Source organism: Pimephales promelas, chromosome 23 (assembly GCF_988280905.1).
Source record: "Pimephales promelas chromosome 23, fPimPro1.hap1.1, whole genome shotgun sequence".
In the NCBI taxonomy this organism is placed as follows: Eukaryota; Metazoa; Chordata; class Actinopteri; order Cypriniformes; family Leuciscidae; genus Pimephales; species Pimephales promelas.
The window spans coordinates 3873153-3899660 of NC_142791.1; the positions used below are offsets into that span (position 1 = coordinate 3873153).

Here is a 26508-nt window from a genome sequence, read left to right on the forward strand (position 1 = left end):
TCCCATTATTAAATGTTGAAAACCGCTTAATTTTTCTGTTTTCTATGTTGACAGTTAAAAATGAAACCATTTATTTGAAATAAACATCTTTTGTAACATTATAATACATGTATTTTCTGTCACGTTCGATCAATTGAATGCATCGTTTCTAAATGAAAGTATTAATTTCTTTAAAAAAAGAATATCATTGTTTGAATATCCTTCACAATTAGACAAAAAACACACCATAAAATTATGATAAAGTTTGTCCATAATGCTAAATTCTTTATAGTCTTTATTACTCGTATAATAGTTCAGTTTGAGAAGACAAAAAATTGTATTCATTATTTACTGAAATTAAATTCATGAATTGTTCTTCTGAGTCTGAGTAAATAAATCGGTTGATCCAGTTCACAAAAGCAGTGTGAATGATCGGTTCACAAATCAGATCCAGATCTAAAGTTCAACTCCCTCTAAATGGGAATCTCAATGATTCGGTCGCAAGACTCTTATTTTTGTTTTGTTTTGTTCATAACACAAAGATATCGAATGGCTTCTGAAGACAGTATATAAATAAGTCATATGGAGCACTTTTATGATATATTTATATATTTCGGTGCTTCTCTGTCCTGTTTGAAGCTCTCCAGTCCTCATTCACTGTAACCGCATAAAAAAGTGAGCAGACACATTCTTTGTTCTCTGTTCTTCATCTACGTAAGAAAGATCATTATGAGGGTGAGTGAATGACAGATTTTTCACATCATCGGCTTCAACATAAACTGCAGGTTACAGCGCTGTAGAAAAACATTCACACTCAAGAAAGCAGTAAACAGACTGAAAACAAAATCCATCAAGGCTCTAATGGTTCCTCAGAGATAACACATTCAGGTTGCGAAAGATGAAAACCCTTCTCTACTGAGCTTCCTTCAAACGTGTATGTGCCATGTGTGAATCCAAGCCTTTCTTCTCTTCTGCTTTATCCTGTAAAAAAAATCTCCCTCTGCCACACATTTGGATCGGTCTCCGAGTTAGGAGAGAAAACCATTTATTTCCTCCTTTACTGTAGCCAAAGAATGTCTCTGCTGCCACAGTCGTGGACCTTAGAGGACCATCTGGAAGCCTGGAACATTCCAGTATGATTGCCCTAAGGAGAATGCAGACCTGCATTCCAGTCTGAGGGAGGGAGCCGGGCCGGAGAGGGACCACGCAGTGCTGGAAGTGGACTGAGCCAAGTCCGACATGGAACTTCTCAAAGTTCTTGAACACAGAGGATCCTTTGTTAACTTATCCATAGAAAGTTGGCTTTGTTCAAAAGTGAGTGTGCGAATTTGTGCAAAGTTAATAACATCTAGCTCTTGCCCTTCTGGATAAGAAAAAACTTTGTGATGACAAATTAAAGCGCTATTTCACGGAAAAATGTTCACCCTCATGTAGTTCCAAACTTTGGAAAAATGCCATTGTTTCCACTCAACGACAAACCAAACCATACGTATCTCAATTATTTTACAAAAAAGGAGGTTGTAACCATGAATTAAAGGAGTAGTTCACTTTAAAAAAAACTTTTGCTGATAATTTACTCCCCCCCCCCCCCCCATGTTGATGTCCATGTCTTTCTTTCTTCAGTCGAAAAGAAATTAAGGTTTTTGATGAAAACATTCCAGGATTTTTCTCCATATAATGGACTTCAGTGGGAACCAAACGGTTCAAGGTCCAAAAGACAGTTTCAGTGCAAACTGCAAACTGTTCAAAGGGCTTTAAATGATTTCAGACGATGAATAAGGGTCTTAAAAGAGCGAAACGATCGCTCACTTAATAAATAAAGCTTTTATAAACTCAAATGGTCGCCTTGCTCTGTTCTGTGATGCGCGTTCGTGACTCTCCTGTTCGAAGTCGTTCATCAAAATGAAAGAATCTTTTCAACGCGTTCATTTCGTTCATTGAATGAACCAAATGACGCGAAAAAAGATTAGTTCATTTTGATAAACGAGTTCGAACAGGAGAGTCACGAACGCGCATCACAGAACAGAGCAAGGCGACCATTTGAGCTTATAAAACTTAAACTTTTTTTTATGAGCGATCGTTTCGCTTGATAAGACCCTTATTCATCTTCTGAAATCGTTTAAAGCCCTTTGAACAGTTTGCACTGAAACTGTCTTTTGGACCTTGAACCGTTTGGTTCCCATTGAAGTCCATTATATGGAGAAAAATCCTGGAATGTTTTCATCAAAAACCTTAATTTCTTTTCGACTGAAGAAAGAAAGACATGGACATCTTGGATGACATTTATCCGCAAAAGTTTTTTTTAAAGTGAACTACTCCTATAAAGATTGGAGGTGATCAAATATAAAAGTTTAAGAAATAGTCTGATTCAGATCTTTTCAGTTGATTTTGGACGAATCGGATGATCCATTTCACAAAAGATGTTTGAATCGTGTTCAAGAATCAGACTAATCCAGTTCTCAAATCAACTCCAGTCAAAGCGGATGACATCTCACTGGAGGGGATGATTCTTACCGAATAATGATGTCGATTTCAGTCAAAAGCTATTATATGACATGATGAATGAGCTTTTTTGAAGCTTGAAAACCTTAGTCCTCATTGATAGAAGCTGATTGGAACTGAACGATCCTTATTTTTTTGTGTTCTGTGAAAGTCATACGTGTTTGAAACAACATGAGGGTAAGTAAATGATACATTTTCATTTTTTGTGAACTATTCCATTCACTGGAGAGATCCATGTCTCATATTGCTCATAGTTTAGTCAGATGATGAAGGAGGAAGGAGTGCTAGATACTATTTTCAAGGGATGCTGAAGCAGACTGAGGACATGTTAGACGGGCAAATATGAAAAAGTTTCAGGACGCTTTTTCGTGCGCTGCACTCACCCACATATGCTATTCTGAGAATCTGAGGATTTGAACGTCCTCGCTCTCTTGTGAATCACTGCCTTTCTCAATTATGTGAGCTGGTTTCAAGATTTTTGCCTCAAAGCTAAAATATCAAACTGAATTTGAAGACAGATCTTTTTTCCAATGAATAATTCATGAATGAAAGCTCTCCATCCAGCACGTGTCCGCCTGACCCGTTTATCTGGCCGCACAAACACCCGCACAGATGCTCAAAACAATGGGAACACAAACCTCTTTATATTCAACAAATCCATAGCAAACTCAATCTGAGTCTCGTCATCCAAACAATAAACACCGTACTATTCTCATGTCACTTTGTCTGTATTTTGTGAAATACTTTACATCATATTTAATGGTTAAAATGACTGAATATCAATACTACAATAAAAACAACCTTTTTATTCATATTTATACCCAGCAAACACAGAACGTTCACCTAACGTTCCCAAATGGTCCCATGAGGTTATTTTTTGGGAACCAAACAAAAACGTTATAGGAACGTTCCATGTAGGTTATTTTTAGGTTCCGGGAACGTACCCTTAACCTTAAGGGAAAGTTCTAGGAACGTTCTGGGAACCAAAAACTAACGTTCCCGGAAACCTAAATTTGTTTGCTGGGTAATATTCATAAAATGGCCCTGATTTGTCACTAGACATTAAGAAATCATGTTCATTTAAATACTTACATCACTGACAACAGTAGTCCGGCCAGGATATTGTCATTTAAAACGTGAAGTTGCAGCCCTCAACTGATGTTGATGTTGTCATGTTGTGTTTTGTTCTGATGCTCCACCCACCAACTATCTACCAATCACGGAGTCAGTAGTGTTGCAGCATCCGAGTTGCCAGCTATTCTCTAGTTACCATAGCTGCAGATACAAACGTGTCGGATAAAAACAATGTTGGATCCTGTAGCATATCTGGCAACCTCGAGTCAGGGGGGAGGGGGAGGGGATACACCGCTCTACAGTAATTTGAAAGTGATTGCCGTACCAGTTTTGGCCACAATCTTACATACGGCTCCTTTATATTTCAATTTTAAATTGGTATTGATTGACATCTAAAAAACTAAAATAAAAAACTAAAAATGAAAACTGAATGCACCTATGTTTCCAGACTAGCGCAAAGCAAAGGCGAAGATTTTGTGGAGCTGAAAATGAAGTCATGCAGCACACCGCTTTTCTTACAAGAATGTAAACATACGAAAACTAGTCAAAGGCATGACCTACATATCCCTACAGCTGTGTGCAGTTTTGTCAAGGGCGCCAATGCTGTGGTCTGATGGAATGGTTTCAGAGTCACGGAGGAATCATTTCTTGTAAACCGTATGGGTTTCTTCATAAAAGTTGAGATTGGCCGACTGATGGTGCCCTGCTGATCTCACATTGTTTTCTCTGAGATCTGGAGAGATGCTATCATCATCTCTCCCAAATATGCCTAAATTATGTGTGGGATTCAAATAACAAGAAAGAATAGCAAATGGCAAGTGGAACTGTTATTGCACATCTCGTATAATGAATGAACCATTTTTATTTTCCAAAGAATAAAAATATCCCTATATTTGCACTTTGCAATGGGAAAGTACATCCCAGCATTGGGACATGTAACGTCAAAAAAAAAAAAATGCATATTAGCAAGTATGGATGCACACTAGTACATCATACAGGCGTCTTCTGGAATTTTATTTTCTATAATGTATAATTTGGAAGGGACTAGGGTGAATCTAACCAAATCTGTCAAGAAAAAGTCACTACAGAAATCTGATAAAATAAATAATATTTAAATAATATTGTAAATATGTATTATATTATATTATATATGTGTAAATATTTATTTAATTAAATTGTAAATAACAAATGATTTACATTTTCATTTTTTTATATTATGTTTCATGACTATTAAGTCAAATTTAATTTTTTTTTTCAGTAGAAATAAGAAACGATTTTTCTTTCCTAACCCTTTCTTATAACCTCCCACCAATGAGTATCACCATATTTAATAATACATTATAAAATCATTCAATAAACTTGTTACATCCACCATTTAAAATAATGAATTAGATTCAGGGGACATTAAAGTAAAGAAAATTTGGTGAAACGTTTGCATTAAAATAACATCACAGAGCAAAAAAAAAATAAAATAAAGGGCTTCATTGTCCTTTTGAAATATAATCTTTTTTTTGATTTTTGGGTAAAACATGGCTGGCCTCGTGAGATTTCTAATCTTGCGTATCATTTAGAAAGGAGGAAATGTGGATTGAAATTAATCCTGCATTTATAACGGGCTACACCCATTGGTGTCAAGTTTACAAGACAATATCTGTTACAACTGTCATTGATTTCCGTGAAGGACAGAAACAGGTTTCTTTACCTCGGCCCCGTTCAGTTCACTAAGTGACTTATTTTCTCCTATTTTCCAGCAACATTCCAAATACATTCCAATGAGTCGACGGAATTTCCAGACGGATTGACAGACAGTGGAGAAACTGACCGGGAGAGATGTGCACCAGTCTTCTCGTAGTACTGGAGCCAGTAAGTCTCTTCCTGCTCTTGCAGCTGTCTCCATCAGCTGGATCCTGCCTGTCTTTCCCATTCACACCACCCTACGCCCTCTCATCTCTCCATCCGACTCTTTCCAAGCGCCCAGGGGTCGGCACGGGTCAGCTAAAACCAGCGTTTTACACCCTCAGCTAGGCCTGGTCTCACACAACTACAAATACACACGGCACATCGCTCATTCACCCACGCGAAAATCAGCAGTTCTCAACACCCGGTCGTATCCCCAATTAGAAACATTCCAGCGTGACTAATTAAATATTGCCAATCTAGATTTAAACGAGAGAGAGATTTACACAGCACACAAACGTGACATATTTGACATCTGAGCTAACAGAAGGAAACCCTGCAGTCCAATGTGACCGGACGTAAAGTCAAGGACAACTCAGGAAAAGTTAATGATTATTTTCATGCTTGTCCTGCTTAATGACTTAAAGATAAGAGAAAAACACCAAATTGTTTTTCTGAGAACATTGAATATTAAAAGTTGAAAGACAACATTTATGCTTTCCAAGTATTCATTGAAAGTTTACAGTTCAAGAATGAAAGATTACAGTAAGACTGCCGCCTGGATTACTGAACCGTCACGTACACTGTGTACACAGAGTTTTTGCCACCTGACTGATTTGGTTGTGTAAATACAATGACGTGATTTATGGAGTGAAGGGGCCACAAAAACAGAACGATTGTGATTTCAGAGTCACATTTCTGTCACTTGAACTGAATGTGAGGAATTTACAATTATATTATAGAGGATAGAGCCAGACCGATTTATCGGCAGGCCGATATTAGGCATTTTCCAAACTATCGGTATCGGCAGCTATAATGGCTGATAAATGAATATTTCAAACATTAAATAAAAACGAACGAAACACGCTTCAACCATGTCATGAGTGTTGGAGTTGTATAGTTTCTCCACCAGAGGGCACTCTACACCATCCCTGTCCAGCTGAACCTGCTGATTATATGCTATAATCATACTGTTTTAGTTAAAATTCATAAATAACTACAAATAAATAATGTTAGGGAAATCTGTTAATATTTTGTTGCGCATTTCTGAAATAAAAAAAAAAAATATCGGCCGATATATCGGAATATCGGATTTTAAAACCAACAAATATTTGTATCGGTATCAGCCTTCAAAATCCGGGCTCTAATAGAGAACAAATAGGTCTGTAAGATTTTTTTGAAAGAAGACTCAAGGATGCAATTATTTGTTCAAAAATACAGTAAAAAAATGACTTCCACAGAACACAAAAAATAAGGATCGTTCAGTTCCAATCAGTTTCAGTCAAGCTTCAAAACAATAAAAAATAAAGTAGCTCATTTATTATTACAAATAATAATAGTAATTTATCAGCATCATTACTCCATCTTCAATTCCTCTTTTTATATATATTTTTTATGTTAAACCCTTTAAGAGTCAGAAAATGAAGAAAAGGAGTTATACCAACTCTAGAGGGCATAGATATGGTTTAATGAATGGATTCTTTTTCATCTTCAACTGTGAAATGTATAGTGCAGAGAATAGATAAGAGATAAGGAAAGAACATTTGATACAGACAGTAAGGCATTGCATAAAAGCATGGGAGAAAAATCCCAAAAAATGTTTGCATTCGGAAAATGTAACAAACTCATCAGGCATTTGTCATTACAGCAAAGTGTGAAACATCTCCCAGGGATTGGTTGTTCTGAAAGGATATGTCCTCAGTATTTCACTAATGTGATAAGAAGACATTAAAGAGTAATTGAGAAAAGACCAACTGATCTCTCAAGCGAATAAGACTCATTTCAAGGTCTTGCGTTCTACTGGACAGCATCCTGACAGTATTTAGACGAAACCCATAAATCCCATGGTAGATTCAGTGTATAAAACATGAGCCGACTGTCTTTCAGGAGAGTGTGCGTGACCGTGACGTATACGAACACGCAACGGGTGCTTTGAAGCGAGACATGGGTGTGAGAGGAAATCCAACATGATGCAGGAGCGTTAAACAATAGACTTCACAAGTTCGACCTATAAATGAATAATATTCCCAAACTGAAGATGTGACACCAATATGGCATCTGTCCCAGAATTAGCAAGTCTCTATCCCCCTTACTGTATCAAGTGATAAAAAAACCAGACAAAGCAAAGCCACACAGCTTTCTATGTCAAGGAAAAACTGCAAACAGGAAATATTTAGTTGCCCATGAATAAAACATCACAAAGCAAGAAGGTGTACGTATCAAAGTGTGTGTGTGGAAATGTAAAGAGAGCACAAAGGAGAAAGCGATATGAATTAGAGAAGAGTTGCCTACGGTCCCGTATAATCAACCTTCATTATTTCCCATCTCACTGAAATGGAGCAAAGTCACTGCTCTGAGGCAAGTCAAAAGAAGAAAGGATGATGTAAGTCATAAGGGTCCCCTCATAAACTGCTCATTACAGGGCCAATTGCTTCATAAGAAGATCTGTCACTGCCTTACAAGTAAAAAGGACAGTTACAAGAGCCGATTTATGCCGTGTAACCTGCCTGTGTGTGTGAGCAAGACTGCATTTGCAAAGGCACATCCATTTTCTTGACCATTATTTGGTCTTTTAGCCATATTTGACAAGTTTTCCCCAAGGAGGACAGGTAAATTTGTGTTTCACAGACGTTTGAACAAGTCCGCCCCCCCCCCCCTCCTCATATAACCTCTGTATAAATTACGGAGCAATTTTAGTTTCTTAGCTGACGCTGGGGTCCTGGGAGAAATTGAAACCCATCCGGAGAGGAATGTGTGCGATTACGGTATATTATTTTTCACAGCGCTTCTCCTCATTTACTTTGACCTTTGGTGAATGCCATAACTAACTCGTTTCACTGCCTGGTGCACTTCATGATGGATTCAGACCTTTCGGCTGACTTCAGCTTGCCATCTGGGTAGAATAACAGTTGGCGGTTCAAGTACTGCTGGTATTGCTTTCGATATAAAAAGAAAAGCAATACAGAAAGTCCGATCCCAAAGTGATCAGGAAGGCCAGGTATGAGTCTTACATCCTTTTCTTAAAGGGACAGTACACCAAACAAATGTAAATTCTATTAACGTTTACTCATCCTTGTGTCGGCCCAAACCTGTATGACTTTTGAAGGATGTTTATTTCATAAAATGAAAGTCTATGGACAAAAAGAAAGAACACTACGACATAAGACAACAAAATATCTCGTGAGTATGAGTAAATGATGAAAAATATTTTTTTTGGATGAACCTATTTTATAATTTTACCAAATTGTTTATAATATGTCCAAACCCTGTTCGAAATCAGTATATCACAAGACATTCTGTGTAACTCAATCGCCGTTTGGCAAACCAATCCTGTCTAAACAGTACTAAAGACATGAAAGGAAACTCTTGTTTGCTTTTCACCATTTGTTCGGTTAACAAACAAACTCAAACTGATTTTCACCAGGATGTAAGTTAGGTGTCTTTACCCAAATCGGCAAGAGGTCACAGGCTCCTCTCTTCACAGGATGACACCAATCGTAGCAAGCGAGTGTCAAAACAAGCACACCGAGTTTCACTAAGAGGACGCGGTCGTCGTCATTGCTAAGTACTTGCGTCTAGGAAGTGTGTGTTTGCAAAGTTGCAGTGCTTCATCTGACTATCCATTTATCAAAATATTCATTCATTACACTAACAAATGCATCAAACCAATAAATGCACAGAAAATTAGTAGCCGACCAATGGCGATACCAATTAACCAGAAAGTGGGGTGGCCGATATAAATCCCATCTTAAATTAGACAATGTTTTTAGGCTATTACATTTTATTTACGTTACAGGACGATAAACTCAAACTAAATATCTGCAGATTTATTATCATGGCCAGTGTGTCAATCTATAACCACTTAAAATGACAATTGTCCATTTGATTATTCATCTAGCTGTCTATCAAAATTTTAGTCTCAACTATACATCCATTCATCCAACCATTTCCCATCCATTGAATCTCCAGTCAAGGTGCTTGTACTTGGACTCACCTCCCACGAACTGTATCCCTCCTGCAACTCGTCCAATGGTGCGAGAGATTAGATCCGTGACACAGCATCCCATCATTGCTGTGAGAGCCACCAGGAGCAGCAGTCCGCAGCCCGTCCCCGTCACCACCGTGCAGATCCTCCACTCTAGACTCGGGATGCCCTGGAAGGAGGCATAGCGCCCACATTGCTCCAACATAACCGTCCCACCACGAGCTTCATCCCTTACGGGGTAGGAACAGCGCCGGAATGTTCCAAACGACACTGGCTTACCCATCTGTGACCCAAGTAGCCAGTATGGCATGAAGAAGCCTATGCAAGATGTGGCTGCACATAAGAAGGACAATAGGGCCCATAGCACACCTGCACATGTAAGACTGGAAGCCATCGCGCTCAGCTCAAACTAAAAGCTTTCAGATGCAAAAGATACTGGATTTTAGGTTGTGCACATGCAGAGCTCCTAAGCCCACCGGCCCAGATCCTCCCGATATCTTCCTGCTCGGTTACACCTGAGAAAATAGTCAAAAGTGTGGGGACATCAGTAATAAGTCATATCCAAGGTGACAATTAAGCTCTTCAAATTGCATAAAGGTTACCTGTTCACTTTCATGTGCATTAAACATAGGTAAACATAAAAAACTTTGCCTGTTTGTCACCCAAATATTTTGTTCAATGGATCTTTTTGCGTTTCCACAGTTATCAATATCACAACTGTAGTTAAGTTTTTCATGTTTTAATTTTTTACTAATTTTAACATACATTTTTAACTCTATAGGCCTACTTTGTGTTAATTTACCCCGACGGTAAATTACAAAAAACTAATTAACACTGCTGCTAGTGTGCTTCTGTATAGTAGCTCAGGCAGTATAATGACAAATTTTACATAATTTTCTCTTTTCAGACTGCTGTAATGAATCTTTTGGAGTTGTGGAAACACTATCATGGATTTTTTTCATTTGCAATTGAAGCAAATGGGAATTCAAAAATATATATTAGCTGTCATCCCCCTTTTACCATTATAGAAGTTTACCCAACTATGACGACTTCCACTTCTGAGAACCCAGTAAATTATAGATTTTTGATTGACTTTTCCAGTCATGCATTACTACTCATTACTAAAATGTCTGAGCTAGTTTTATACGAGACCAATGAACAGACCTAAACGATTAAATGCATTGTTGAATAAAACGTCACCAATAAGACAAAATATCCAGGCAACAAAATACTTTACAGACTCAAAACTCTGGATTATGGTATTTAAATAGAATGAAGAGTGTGTTTACAATTTACATTTTCACCCCTAATAATATTCATATACATTAGTTGTTGACATTAAATATTTTTTTATTTTATTAGCATTAGTCATCTTATGGAGAGACGTGATATTTGTACTTTTAAAATTTGTCAGGGCCATTTAAAATTACTTAAAAACGAGCGTAATTAAGAAGAGATTTAAAATTGTAAAGCACATAATACACTTTCCTCATGCGTTCATACACATTTTCACCTAAACTCTTGATGTTGATAAAAGAAAAGTTAGTGGACACATTATGAGTCAGCTATCCATAACCATGTGGGATGTAAACATAAAGGAAAGTATTATGTCCAGCTGTCATGTAGAACCAAGAGTCCAAAAGTGAGTCAGAAACTGATTCAAGCATGCAATAGATTTCTTAACTTACATGTCTGTGTCGTTCACTGTTTCCGATTCCACTTGTTTTCAAGAACCAAAGAGCATAAAACACGTAAAATTGTGGCGTATGCTGTCTGTTTGCTTCTATCCTGTGCTGGGTCGAGCGTCCCTGAAGTCTTTAACTCTGGCGTCTACAGTCCACTCAACGTTACTGCCTGAGCACATGCACGTCTCCGCCCGGGACTTAACCGAGTGCGTTAATGGTTAAAACGGAGTGGGAAAGCGCTAGCAGAGGCATCGATCTCCAAATCCTCCGCCCAGGGGCTGGTCTGACAACATGCCGTGTTTCCCAAGACTCCGCCTGGCTGCCGCGCGCTCTCTCTCTCTCTCAAAGTCCCTTGTCAAAGTCATTTATCGGGAGAGAGAGAGAGAGAGAAAGATTCTGTGGGAGAGTAGAAACGAAGTACGGTGTCTCCAGCAGCCATGGAGAAAAAAAAAAATCAGGTTTACGTTTACTACAAATGTTTTTAAGTCAAATACGGTGGGATAGCATAACATTAGGCGTAATTTCACAAAATACAAATTAAGGATAAACATTAACAATAATTTACAATAATCTATTAAATTAAAGGTGCTATATGTATTTTTAGCGGCCTCTATCGGTGATGTTTCAGATTGCAACCAATTTTTACTCGTGCGTGCTTGAACACAGTAGTAGTGGGATGAGTGATGTTAGACAGTAGATCTAGAACATAAAATAAAAGTCACATCCTAAAGGATTGTCACTCAGACAGACAGAAATTGGGCTTCAGTCTTCTCTGTTGAAATCAATGGGGTCGCTGTGTCCATTTCTTTACACGTCTGAGCTTTCTGCAAGAACCAATGAGGTTTGTTTTCCGCATCATGCATTATCGGTTGAGTTTCTGTTTATGTTTGCTGCATGATCAATGTTTAAATGTGAATAAAACACTAAATTAAATCTCTTAATAAAGTCAATCAAGTCTTTTTTGAACTGGTCTCTTATAGATTCGTTTTACAATCTATTTATGAACTTTTTTAAGTGTCAAAATTTGTTACGTAACGGTCTATGGAGGGATTAAAATCTCTCAGATTTCATAAAAAAGATCTTCATTTGCGTTCTGAAGATGGCCAAAGTCTTACGGGTTTGGAAGGACATGAGAGTGAGTAATTCAGGACAGAATATTCATTTCTGGCTGAGATTTAAAAGCTAGCATGGATCCATCTCACGTACGCCGTCACAATGCCGAAACGGCACATAAAACTGATGTTGCATATCAAAATGGGTCTGAGGGCAGCAATGACCTTCAGGACCGAAAGAGGAGAGGGTACACTGTCAGCACCTCTTCTTGATCCATTATTATAATTTCCATCCTGCAGTGTTGTTTCTCATCAGCAGCGTCTCTCTGGTGGCATTGGCTAATGTGGCTCTAATGATGTTTTAGTATTCAATATCTTCACTGCTGTTTCATGCATTTTATTATGAACCAAAAGCAACATCAGAGATTTACTGCATGTTAATGCAGTTCTGACCCAGATGAGAAATGCAAATTGGGGGAGCCCATCTCTACTTCTTTCCCTTGTGTAAAGCGATGCAGCCGTAAGCAGTCATGCAGAATTCATAGAAAGCGCCTCTTGCGCATGATATATCCAGACTACTTTATTTGATATACTGTGACATTGCCTTGTGTTTAAAGATCTGGGCTTCAAATATCTGACCAATAGGCTAGTTATGGGGCATTTTTAACTTCTAATAATGGGATGTATTTCATACGCTGTTCAACTAGAACTTTCCATTGAGTTGAAACCAATTTGACAAGCACAATTTGAGCAGTCTCAAGGCAATCCTCTGATATCATGATGGTATGTAGGGCTTGGGTTAGTGACCATTGGTTGTACTCTACTATTCAAAATGCATTCTACATTGAGTGGACTATATAGGGTATAATAATCATCATCACTATACATTCGGACAGCACTACAAAATGGTGAGCTCACTATATAGTCCACTATATAGTGAGTAGTGGGAGATTTCGGACACAGCCATTGTGTTTTAATGATGCATTTTAAATAACCATCACTTGCTCAATTTTCTGCCGATTTTCAAACGGGTTGGTTTCGTCAGAGATGTAGTTATGACACTGCATACTTATAAATAATAAGTTTATAAATAAATAATCATCCACAATTATGGGCACGTTAATAACGTTTGTAAGAAACCAAACCGTTTGTAAATCCGTCAAGATTTCAACGAGATAAGAGTATTTGTGTTCGTGCTGATCACTCATCTTACATCAGGAACCACAGAGCCGCCAGGAAGCTTGCCTGTGACAAGATGGCCGCCAGTGATGACGATAGAGACTCCGCCGTAAGACATCAAGCCTGTATTATAGATATCTATGAATGGATACATGACAACAGAATGATATTATTCTGTTAGCATATTAAATAAATTAAAATCAGTATGCCAAAATTTCTATTTGTATTTGATTATTATTATTACTATTATTTTAACTGCATATGGCCAGCCTACGTTCAATTTACAATCTTGAAAAAAATGTCAATGCTACATTTCCTCCAAAATCTAAATTTTATTAATAACTAACTAAATATTTTTTATAATAAATAAAATAATAATACAATTATAGTAATATTAATAATGTTTAAATAAATACCCCACATGACTTGACTTTGGCTATTAGTAATGGGGTGCTGTGTAGGAAACACAATAAAATGCATCGGCAGCTAATACATTTAAAGAACTTTAATTTATGACATTTGTGTCCTGCTAGAGTTATTGCTTCATTAGCTCTTATGATTAATTGAGCACCAAAATCAATTTTCAGAAGCCATATTGCTTTCCACCTGACTGATCTCAGCAAACCCAGATGTATATTAGAGATGCCAGATGTGTGTTCAGTTCAGTAGAATTCATCTGCATGTCACGGTTGTAAATGACGGTAGTTCATTTAGTGCCAGGCTGACATTTACAATACTCAAAAATGACATAATCTGGATTTTGTAGGCATGAACTGAGCTTTTGTTGCCCTATTAATATGGAGCATATGACTTTGATGGCAGTTTGCGTCCTGGGAGAGCAAAGAACCTCATCAAAACCCGACCATTATAATTATTCCCTCTCCCGAGCCACGCACAAGTGGTTATGAGCTGTCAAAACTTCATAAGAATGTTAAATAGTCTGTCTTTGTGTGATGTAGTTGCACCATGTTGCTTAAACTGTCAAATGTGATTCACAGAGACATCATAACGTTACCTGCTAATGATGAAGAATCTCACAAGAGAAGTTAATGAGATCTCACAGTCAGTACCTCATTACTGGGATTACTTGATGACAGACTCCCTGTAAGAAATTCGTCATTGAGGCTGACAACGAAAGTCACTTTATAGTGGTTGCCATTGTCCTTCCCTTCTTCACTGAATTAAGCCAAGATTAAGAAGACATTTATGCTCTTCATGTTGCATTCAATACCAATGCGATCCTTCAAACCACCTCAGGAGGCCTCATACGGGAAGTGTTACCCTTCCCAAATGGAACAATGTCAACATACACTCACCTAAAGGATTATTAGGAACACCACTATACTGTGTTTGACCCCCTTTCGCCTTCATTACACCACCACCACCAGCCTGCACAGTGGTAACAAGGCTGGATCCATGTTCTCATTCTGTTTACGCCAAATTCTGACTCTACCATCTGAATGTCTCAAGACTCATCAGACCAGGCAACATTTTTACAGTCTTCAACTGTCCAATTTTGGTGAGCTCTTGCAAATTGTAGCCTCTTTTTCCTATTTGTAGTGGAGATGAGTGGTACCCGGTGGGGTCTTCTGCTGTTGTAGCCCATCCGCCTCAAGGTTGTGTGTGTTGTGGCTTCACAAATGCTTTGCTGCATACCTCGGTTGTAACGAGTGGTTATTTCAGTCAAAGTTGCTCTTCTATCAGCTTGAATCAGTCGGCCCATTCTCCTCTGACCTCGAGCATCAACAAGGCATTTTCACCCACAGGACTGCCGCATACTGGATGTTTTTCCCTTTTCACACCATTCTTTGTAAACCCTAGAAATGGTTGTGCGTGAAAATCCCAGTAAGTGAGCAGATTGTGAAATACTCAGACCGGCCCGTCTGGCACCAACAACTATACCACGCTCAAAATTGCTTAAATCACCTTTCTTTCCCATTCTGACATTCAGTTTGGAGTTCAGGAGATTGTCTTGACCAGGACCACACCCCTAAATGCATTGAAGCAACTGCCATATGATTGGTTGATTAAATAATTGCATTAATGAGAAATTGAATCGTACAAGCAATTTGGGCTATCTGATGTTTTTACTTCATATGGGCAACATCAATTGCGGAAATGCATTTATTTGTCCAAGTGTAAATACACACCAAATCAGATTTGTGAAGTCACAAATGACACACAGAAGGAGTCATGGAGAACAAAGGATGGATGATACATTGATGAACAGAGTGAATGAATCAGAGAAAGAGGACGACAGCTGGTTCTGTTATTCACCCTCCAGAAGTCTCTGCCATGAACCTCACAACACAAATCATAAATGCAAACGCAGCACTCTGCGAAGGAGAAAAAGACCGAAAACCCATGACACATCGCGCTCAAATTGACTTTCACACTTTAACACCCTATTCTTCTCCCTGCAGTCTCTTTTTAGCTCATAGACAACTTCTGTTTGCTTTTTCTAGTTAAATCCCAGTGACGAATGTAATGAATAAAGAAAACAATTTTCTTGTATCCCTCTCCTTTTTAATTATAATCCTTAATTTAACTATAAGTATGTAACTTCTGTCATTAATTCCTCACCCTCATGTCGTTCCAAAGCCTTAGTACTTTTACGGAACATAAATGAAGACATTTTTTGATGGAGATAATTTTTTTAATCAAGACATTTTTTAGTGCAGTTTGGGTTATATCTCTGACACGTCTAGAAAGAAAACAGTTTAGAACTGACAAAATGTTTGTCCTAGATGTTCTTGCATTTTAAATTGTCGTTTTTAAGTAGTTTTTCCACGTTTCATCAGACCAAATGTAATTACAAGGAGAATGTGTTGTTTTTTCAGAGAGAGAGGCTAAAAAAACCCACCATCTGACGATAAATCTCAAGGTAGCTAGTAGCTACTTACTTGGCTTAGCCATGAACTAGATGGCGAACCATGTCATTTTGCCACTCCATTCATTAGACAAAAAAAGGCAGTCATTGTGCTCTTGCTTGAGAAGTTCCTGGTTTTTCTAAAAAGTAATTCATTTGATGTCACTTTGGATGCTGCATTTTAGTAGTTTGTTACTTTATTTAATTTTTTAAAAATATTTAAATATACCTAAATACCTATTTCACGTCTTGCAGAAGTTTACTGAGGCCCCCTAGTGGGCTATTGCTGTAAAGATTGGCAGCCAGTGGTTGAAATCTGGTTCTGCTTCAGGATCCGGATTTTGCATTTGGCATCTATATCAAAATTCGTTACCGCTCAAAAGTAAACAAAAAATCCTTGCTGAAGAGTTTGAAAAAGAAAAACTGAAGAGTTTGATTGAATGCACATGCTTTGACGGCAGAAACGAAAAGCATGGGAAGTGTTTTTTTTCTTTGTAGGCTATTTAATCCCACTTTTTTTAGACGAGTCCCAGAACAGACCCAGAAGTTGAAACCCATTGAGCTAAAGCATAGAGAAATGTGATATTTAGCCTATTCTATATTTCTATTCACAATACAATATAATAACCCCTCCCAATATATTAATTACTGCAGATTAAACGGATTAAAAACATTACAGTTTAAACCAAGCACACCAATATCTCAAAGATTCTCATAAAAAGCTTCACCAGATGAATATAAATACCCTTGGAGGATAAAGTTGTATTGAATCATGTTAAAGCAGCATCATAAAATCCAGTATTGAAATAACAACATTTCTTATTCTTGTCAAGCTCACTACTTCAAAGTAGTGTAAAAATAGATGGGCCAACAAGCCTCATTCTTCTTCCTTGTCTGTACAGGTATCCCAAGGATAATTTTAAGTGTAATTTGAAAACACCAAGCCTTTTAGGGAGGTAAACATGCAACTGGGCAGACGGTTTTATTGCTTGACGTAGGCTACGCTCCATGCAGGAAATGGCCCTCATTGAATTCATGCTTTTTGATGCTCATCCAGCTCCATTTTTTCCCCTGAGCTCATGCCAGTGCCACTGAAATATATAAAACAAGATCCTGACATAAACAAGTTTATTTCGGCTAAAGCCTATACTGCAGAATAAGTGGCAGCAAAACGACAAAAATGTGTTTGCTTTGAGCAAACAGGCATGAGTTGATTCATTCTGTCCAGTATCATGATTTTGTGATTTAGTTTAAACTCATCCAGCCATTATCCCCTTGCTCTTGCCGTTTTACTTCTATGTCGAGTCGACAGCCTCAAGCAAGTAGCAATAAAACCTTTCTCGGTTGCGTCAAATATAACTCATTAAATACAGTCTCCAGCTGTGCCCCTGCTATATCGTTTTCTACCTGTATGAAATATAGCCTATTTATTACCCTGTGTGGGATGAGCTATGTTATTCTAGTATAGCTGTTCTCTGAAATGTGATGGTCTCGATCGTGGTATATTAGCTTACTTATGCAAAAATTCATGTGCGTGTTGACAAAGAAGAACCTTGCTTGTGTCAACAACAAAAAAATCTGCTAAAATGGCAACTAAACAGTGAATGTGGACTCAGTCCACTAGAGGGAGATCTTTAGCATTAATTCAATATTAGAGGCATGCTTTTCTCTTGAAACCCAGTAGATGGCGCTGTGGGACTTAGTATGAACCCTGTTATGGAGTAGCAGGGAATAGCGCACTACCATACTTTCTCTGCAGTGTACAGTGTTATACATTACACAGTATGCTATTTAAAAAAAAAAAAAAAAAAAAAAAAACATAGTATACAAGCTGTGAAGTTTAAGAAGAATGTGAAGAATTAAAAAGAGCTTCTTCTTTTTTATGTATTGTCCTTTTATTTCTTTTAGATTAGTTTGTCAGTTTTAATATTGCCTTTCAAGTTGTTTGTCAGCATAAAATTTGCCATTGACCTTCGATTTCCTGTGACAAATGATCATCTGCAGATTTTAACAATCCTTTTTTGACTCGTTATTTGAGTAGACTGCCAAAATTGTATTAAATATTGAATATAATATACATACATCCACTATCAGTTGTGGAGATGGCTGGCTTGCTGACTTGTTGCCTCGATGCTGTATCAGGCAATTACTTTGCAGGCTGGCTTTGCGTGTGAAGGTAGCCTATTAACTGATTTCAGACAGACTTCTAGGCAGCGTAACGGTTTAAGGATCTTCCGTGAGCACTTAACATAAAATAAATAAATAAAAGATATCTTTTAAATCCTTACTTGCCTGGTTTATGCTACTCTGAACTTTGTATTTTGAGCACTTCTTGTGTTGTTATTGCCTCTTGTTCACGATGACTTGTTTGGTTTAGTCCTCAGATGTAAGTCGCTTTGGATAAAAGCGTCTGCTAAATGACTAAATAACGAAGTGAATATTTAATTACTTTGATAGCAATTTCTCACTAGATATGATATCAAAAGAGTAAAATTGACCACCAATCAACAACTTTTGAAAAAAAAAAAAAAATCGAATAGGCTACTTCCTATGTAGTGTGTCCGAATACATTGGCTACATACTCTCTAGCGTATAGGCACTTGTTTTGAATAAGTAATTACTTTAAAGGAGTAGTTCACTTTTCAAAACATTTTTGCTGATAATTTACTCACCCCCATGTCATCCAAGATATCCATGTCTTTCTTTCTTCAGTCGAAAAGAAATTAAGTTTTTTGATGAAAACATTCCAGGATTTTTCTCCATATAATGGACTTCAATGGGAACAATACGGTTCAAGGTCCAAAAGACACTTTCTGTGCAAACTGTTCAAAGGGCTTTAAACGATTCCAGACGATGAATAAGGGTCTTATCAAACGAAACGATCACTCATTTAAGAATAAAATAACAAAGTTTAAGTTTTATAAGCTCAAATGCTCACCTTGCTCTGTTCTTGGGACTCTCCTGTTCGAACTCATTCATCAAAATGAACAAATCTTTTTCCGAGTCAATTCTTTCATTTAGTTCGTTGAACGAACCAAATGACACGAAAAAAGATTCGTTCATTTTGATAAGTGTATGCGTCGAAAAGCAGTTTTATTATAGTATTTGAAAAACAGTTTCCGCGAAAATTCCCCGGATGAACTACTACAGAGATTCTGGAGTGCACATTCGATGGACACTTTCGAGGAGGAGATTTATGAATGGAAGTAAAGCGACGCAACTGACATGGTAGGTCATCATGTGACAGTTACAACATGGCGGAAGTACTACCAGAGATGTGCTGTGTCCCAATTTCGCTTAGACATAGACGCTGACAGCCTTAATATACTAATATAATAATATAATCAATCATTAAATGATAAGGTATTTCCTCACAAAAGTGTGGGATGAGTCATCAGCATTTTTGCATATACTGAAAGTTAAATTTTTCAATTTTTTTTTAACTAGGTATACACTAGCATATGATTTTAAAGCTAACATATGTGGACTAAAAGCCAATTTTGATGGCGTCTTTAAAATGTTGCCATATTTGGCAATGGACAGTGTTGCAAATGTTGAAAGTAGACCGGAGCGCTTTCATCTCCTGTCACGCTACACTCTTTAATTGGCCAAAGGAGCCTGCCAGACTTAATTTGCCTGCATTAAAGGGAAGACTTAGAAAGTAGGACAGAAAAATCACTTGCTGAGCTTCAAAATTGATGCTTCATTGGTACTCACAGTATTTGGTTTTACATTTTGTGCGGCAGACCTCACACTGAGATGGATGGGATATTGCTGATCTAGTGCACTTCTGGTGTATGTGAAAACAAACAAGAGTCATATGACTGATTTCATCAAGGTGGCAGGCAAAAGATCTGTTAGCATGGTTTGTTCAATTAGCCCTAAAATGTACCCCTAATTGACCATGCTTTTGATTCCCTCAGAGAAAAAACACTGGAACCTACTCTTCAGACGTCCCACGGTCTGTCAAACCAGCTTGAGACTTATAAAGGGGAATTCACGTAGTCAAAGGGAACCTCCCTTTGTTCCATCTCTTCAGAAACATGCTGACAAGCTGAAAAGAAAATGTCAGACGTGTGCCTGTTGGCCACATTTGATTTTTAACAGCTATGTAAATCACACAATTTGTGCTGTTATAAAGCCACTTCACACGTTTCAAACCCAGACACTCCAACCAACCTAACCTAAATTTACACTTTTTCCCTTTTTGACATAAAGTTCTTACAATAAAGTGTCTGTCTGTGAATATTACACACACAGTCTGTATTTCTTGGGAGGAGAAAAAAAAGTTACATATGTTTAAAAATGTGTTTCTCAGTTAACTGATGACACGTAAGTACAGAAGAAAGCGTTAGACATGGTTGTAGTTTAGTCCTCCTCATCTATTAAACCTACATTTGCTAGGCTTTTAGTTTAGCTGGAACGTAGAGATGGAAACAAGCTTTTTCCAAATATTGAGTAGCTTTTAAAAGCTGTCAGTAAATTTAGTTTTTATTATAAGCAAAGCTACAATATTCCTAACGGGTTTAAGAAAATGACATTTACGAGACAATGTCGCCATGAAATCTCTGCGAGACAGTCCTGTGATCTGTTTTAGGCTTCTTTAAAAAAAAAAAAAAATCCTCAACTTCTCAACTTTGTCTCATTTCAAAACATGGCTTTCTGGAATACTTGATTCTGATTGGTCAGTGAAGAAATTTAGTAGTCAGATATTTCCATGGTCTATCGATGGCAAACTGTTTATCACAGCGGCCTTTTAAAGAAACGCAAATGGTGCTATCTTGCATCTCAGTAACCGAGAGTATTGAAAATCATCAGAGGATTTCAGCATTAATATTATCGCACACTATAAACATGTCATTTTTACAGAACACCAAACATATCCAAACAAGTCAGTTTAATCTAATTTAAAGGAGTTAAATTACACCCCCATGTCATCCAAGATGTCCATGTCTTTCTTTCTTCAGTCGAAAAGAAATTAAGGTTTTTGATGTAAACATTCTTTTTCTCCATATAATGGACTTCAATGGGAACCAAACGATTCAAGGTCTAAAAGACAGTTTCAGTGCAGCTTCAACTGGCTTTAAACGACGGAAGATGATGAATAAGGGTCTTATCAAGTGAAACGATCGCTCATTTAAAAAATAAATAAAAAAGTTGAAGTTTTATAAGCACGAATGCTCGCCTTGCTCTGTTCTCTGATCAGCGTTCGTGACTCTCCTTTTCAAACTCGTTCATCAAAATGAACAAATCTTTTTTCGAGTCATGACTCAAAGGGTCCTAAATAAGACCCTTATTCCTCGTCTGGTGTCATTTAAAGCCCTTTGAAGCTGCACTGAAACTCTCAGTTGGACTTTGAACCGTTTGGTTCCCATTGAAGTCCATTATATGGAGAAAATCCTGGAATGATTTCATCAAAAACCTTAGTTTCTTTTCGACTGAAGAAAGAAAGACATGGACATCTTGGATGACATGGGGGTGAGTAAATTATCAGCAAACATTTTTTTAAAAGTGAACTACTCCTTTAAGTTGACATGACTTAAACATCCAAGTTGATTGTACATAAAAAATTAAGGCAGCAACTTTTTTTTTACAGTGGGCCCATCTTCCCATATCTGTGTGAAGCTTAGTGCAGATGTGTTTCAGGTATTCTCTTACACACACCCAGGCCCACACCAAGTAAAACAGACCCACATGCCAAAGAAAGCAGGTGTTTGACTCTTTTTAATAATCTGCGCTCTTTAAATAATCATGTGTTTCGGGTCTTTCAACATCACACACACTCTCTCAGGTGACCCAGCCAAGGTTGATCTGTCCCCGAATCACTCGTCTGGATCCACAGCCACTCTCTGCACCCTTTATTTGGTGCATTTTAAAATCATTTGTGCAAAATAGGATTCGAAGGTAGTATTAATGTTAATTACAGCTGAAATCTGATTATGAGTCAGTTTATTTTCAGCAGCTGAAAGAGACACTCTTCAGTGGCAAGACCCCCGTCTGAAATCATATTTTCGTCAACCTTAATCGAATTTAAGTTGCGGCGCTTAAGCTAAAAGCGTCTCTCCAGAAAGTTTACAAGAGAGCTTTCTGTTTTACACAGCTCCGTTCTGCTCCATTACTAAGCCGCTTCATGCTGTGGACCTGTCTGCAGTGTCTCCCATCAACCCCAGTGAAATAAATCGAGTCACTGTATTATTATGGGCAATTAGGCCGGTGAACGCCACACAGTTATTTGGTGCTACAGTATTTACATGAATCATTCAGCACAACATTGTTAACATTTGTTATCTCGGTTATTTACAGATAGGTTAATGAAGCTAAGTGATGTAGCTAGAAGCTAACGTTTTCTAATGTTAGGCTAACGTTAGCGATTTTAAAGATAACATTCAAATACGTTGTTGACTTAACTTAGAATAGATTTAGACATCCTTGTTTAATTTTTCCACGTTTAGTTGGTGTTGTGGTCTACCGCATAACTTAATCCAGAGCAGACACTTATCTCGGTTGAGATGTGGCTTGGGAAAGGGTAAAAGAAATACACACCGTCGCCCAGCCTCTCGGGAACCAAGTGTCGGAGTTGTACCCCATGTACACCGTTTGACCATTTTAAACTTAAAATGACAAGACAAAACGAATGAACACTGAGTAACTGCAATGCATTTCAATGGACGTGGAAGCAGAGATCGGTTGTTAAGTCTGACGTCACGCGTGACGTTTAGCCTCTTCCGGGTCCAAGCGCTCCGCTCGTCCATATCTAATTAACGTTACAATGGCGGAACCTGTTAATTTATTTACAATCACGTCCTACTTTAGTGATGCACCCTTGGCAGTCAAAAAAGGTTTAAACTCTTTTAACTCCAATAGGGTGATTAGTGTAGCTCATCCTTATCAACTGCAGCCATTTTTTCTTTTCTTTCTCGTCACAGGGAAAGCGGTAGAATGACAGTTGAATGTCACTTGTTTTTTTTTTAACTCCGATCTATTTAAACAACATGGGACACGGCAAAAGCGGTAAGCAGATAGAGAGGACCCAGCATTTGGACCCGGAAACAGTATTATCAGAGCGTGATTACGTCACGACTTAACAACCGAATTGGGTTAGCTGCGCGGTGTGATTGGCTCATCGCGTTTGAGGGCGTGGCTTAGCCATATAGGTCAATTAGATTAAAAAAAATAAAAAAAAAATTTTTACAGCCTAAATTTAAATTTAGTCTGGACTGCATATTTAATGAGAATAGATAAAGATAGACAAATGACCATGTTTTGAGAATAAAAAGTTTTTAAGTGGAGTCAGAGCGGTGAACAGTTTACTGAGAAAAGCGCAACACCATAGTTAAATGCATAAAACATTCACTGTTACACACACATCTTCTAAAATACAGGATTCGTCTCATCATTTAGCTGAAATGAATCTGATTTGGCACTTGAAACTCTTTTCTGGGGCATCTTGAAGGCACGTTGCCCATGGTTTCACAACCTGGTTGCAGTAGTGAGGAATTGAGGAGCATCTTTGATAGCCAAGATTAAATTGAGAAAAGCATTAAAGCCTAAATTTGATTAGGTGAGCCATAATCGAATCAAAACGAGCTTGTGAGAGTTGGCCTTGCGTCACAGATTCAACACAATTTCCTGGAGAGTGAAGGGATAGACAGCAGTCAACGGAATATGATCAGACAAAACACACCACAACAGACAGGCCGGAGAGAGGTTTCTCTCATGTCTTCGTCAGCGCAAATGTCAACTTTCTTCCCAGAAAGCTCAATGCCCAAAAGTTTGGTAGTCGTGTGAGTCATAACTTTCAGAAAATTCTTTGAGGGCGAATCAAAAGAGAGAGAGACATTTGAAAATAACCTTCATAATGTCCATCTTCCAAAAGAGTCTGAACACCACATCAAAGCCATTTTGGTAATTTCTCTGAGTAACGTTAACTATTACGACACCGCATGATGCCATTATCTTCCACACAGGAATATTAACCATTGTGCAACAGCTTTATTACATCGGCTGTACACTTTTTTTCAGATGGCCTTTGATTCAAATAATATCTCTTGCTTTTCATAAAGACCAAATTACACTCTTAAGAGATGAACCGGGCTGTGGGTCTGCATGAGCTAAAACTAGCCCGCTAATAAAGATTGACCTTTAACTAGCACAGCATTTTAGGGTTGTGAAAAAACCCCTCATGATTAGTTCTTTTATTCCCGTTCACTCTTTCAATGGCGCACTCTTATCCCCATGTTTCACACTTTGTATCTTTTAACAGACAGAGCAATTATTGGCCTTTCCATTAGAGCAGGCTCAGCTTAATTCGCTCTCCGTCCAGCAGTGCTTTTATACAGACACGTTTTGTTCTCAGGAAAGAAAAAAAAAATGGAGAGCTGGAGAGACAGACAGACAGATGAGAAATCATCATATCACAGCATCTGAAGTGCTACATCCACCCACCTACTTTCCAAGTGAACGCAACAAGTACTCATACATACGAACCTTTTAGTGGTTAGTCGCTACACCGAGGTCCAATGTCTGAGACCATTAGTGATCATGCTCTTATTTTTACTTTATCAATCTAATTTAATACAAAATATATTATAAACAGAACTATTTGGGTAAAAAGTTGAATTATTTTTTTTAGTATATGTTCTGTCCTTCTTAAATGCTCAATATAGATAATTTGCTTAGTGAATTCAGGCTTAAATTTCACTTTTCACAGCAAGACAAAGCCAACATTTGTGCAAAAGGTGTGTGAAGATATATTATTTGACATTTTTTTAAATGTATTTGGGATATTAATTTAAAATACTGCTAGGTTTAATTTCTTTCAACATTTTCACTGTAAAAAAAACATTACTGCCTTAATTTTTAAGAACAATCAAGATGTTTAAGTGATTTCAACTTAAATTACATTAAACGACGAGTTGAATCTTGCACAACTTATTTGGATGAGTTAAAGCAATGTAAAAAATACATGTTGTCATAACGTATTCATCAAATTAATTAATATTTTTTACATTTATATAGCGCTTACTGTAAAAAAATATTGTTGGTTTAACTTAAAAAAAAAAGTAACCTGGTTGCCTTAAAATTTTAAGTTCATTGACATGGAAAAATTGAGTTAATACAATGAAGGAGATTGATTTAATCATCAGAAACTCAAAATATTATGTTATCTGAACTACATAAGTTGATTTGACAAAAGAAAAAATCAAATTACAAATCATGAAAATATATTTTTTTACAGTGAAAGTGCTTTACATAAGGTAAATATTTTCACAGCATTTATATTATAATATATTGTTGTATTACTTACACAAATATAATTTTTAATTTTAAAAATGCATTAGGGACATATAGAAGCAATGATAAAAAATGTGTAATATGGTTTAATTTTATTACGGCATCATTTTTTAGTTCATAACTGTAAAAAATATATTTTCATGATTTGTAATCACAACATTTTTTCTTTTGACAAATCAACTTAGAAAATGTATGTAGTTCAGATAACATAATATTTTGAGTTTCTGATGGTTAAATCAATCTCCTTCATTGTATTAACTAAATTTTTCTATTTCAATGAACTCGAAATTTTAAGGCAACCAGGTTACTTATCTTTTTAAGTTAAACCAACAATATTTTTTTTTACAAATGAATAAATGCTGTGAAAGGATTCATTGTTAGTTCCTGACAATCCCTAATGCAATAAACCACTCGCACATAATGTTAATGCAAACCTTGGTAAAAGACCCACTGCACATCTTCTAAGGACCAGCACCACCACCCTCAACCACACTTGTCAACAGCAAACACCTCACAACCCCCAAGAGATGGACGTATGATACTCGTTACTTTGTCCCAGGTCTGAAGCAGGCCTGTCTGGGCCTGTCTGAGAGGGGTGAGATCTCTTACCACTGGTAGTACCTTCTCATCTGGGTGTAATCCACAGCTCAAGTAAGGCAATTAGGTGGTTTCTCACAGCTGATGCTTAATCCCTCTGTAGAGCACAAGATACAATGAACATGTTACTTAGATTTGTGAGAGTCTCATCTTTTACAGCATTACAGCAAGCGGGTCCACACCCCTAATTATAACTTGTTGTTCTTAATAATTCTCTTTTCCCTGCAGGTAACTCATTCTCTGTGCGCTTGGAATGATATCCGTGTGCGATTCCCTGATTCACTGAGAAACTATGCTAACTGTTGCATTCAACGTGTCTGATGGTTTATGACTGAGTCAGTTCATTTGAGTGTACACACTCCACTCACAAAACAGTAATGTCAGAATGTCGCAATG

At 37.4% G+C, this 26508-nt stretch overlaps 1 protein-coding gene across 2 annotated transcripts in view; it reads right to left on the reverse strand.

Annotated features, from left to right (window-relative positions):
- The window catches only part of lhfpl6 (LHFPL tetraspan subfamily member 6), a 48185-nt gene extending 21981 nt beyond the window's left edge, over positions 1 to 26204 (reverse strand). Inside the window, exons 1-2 of one of the 2 annotated variants that reach the window (XM_089126289.1) lie at positions 26125 to 26204; positions 9446 to 9951 (exon numbers count right to left, since the gene is read on the reverse strand). In XM_089126289.1, the coding sequence (XP_088982415.1) occupies positions 9446 to 9830 (385 nt within the window). In that variant the 5' untranslated portion in view covers positions 9831 to 9951; positions 26125 to 26204. Of the gene's footprint in view, positions 1 to 9445; positions 9952 to 11124; positions 11265 to 26124 lie in introns of those variants that run through there. The other variant, XM_039678169.2, reaches the window with a different exon arrangement.
- Positions 26205 to 26508: the final 304 nt, after the last annotated feature.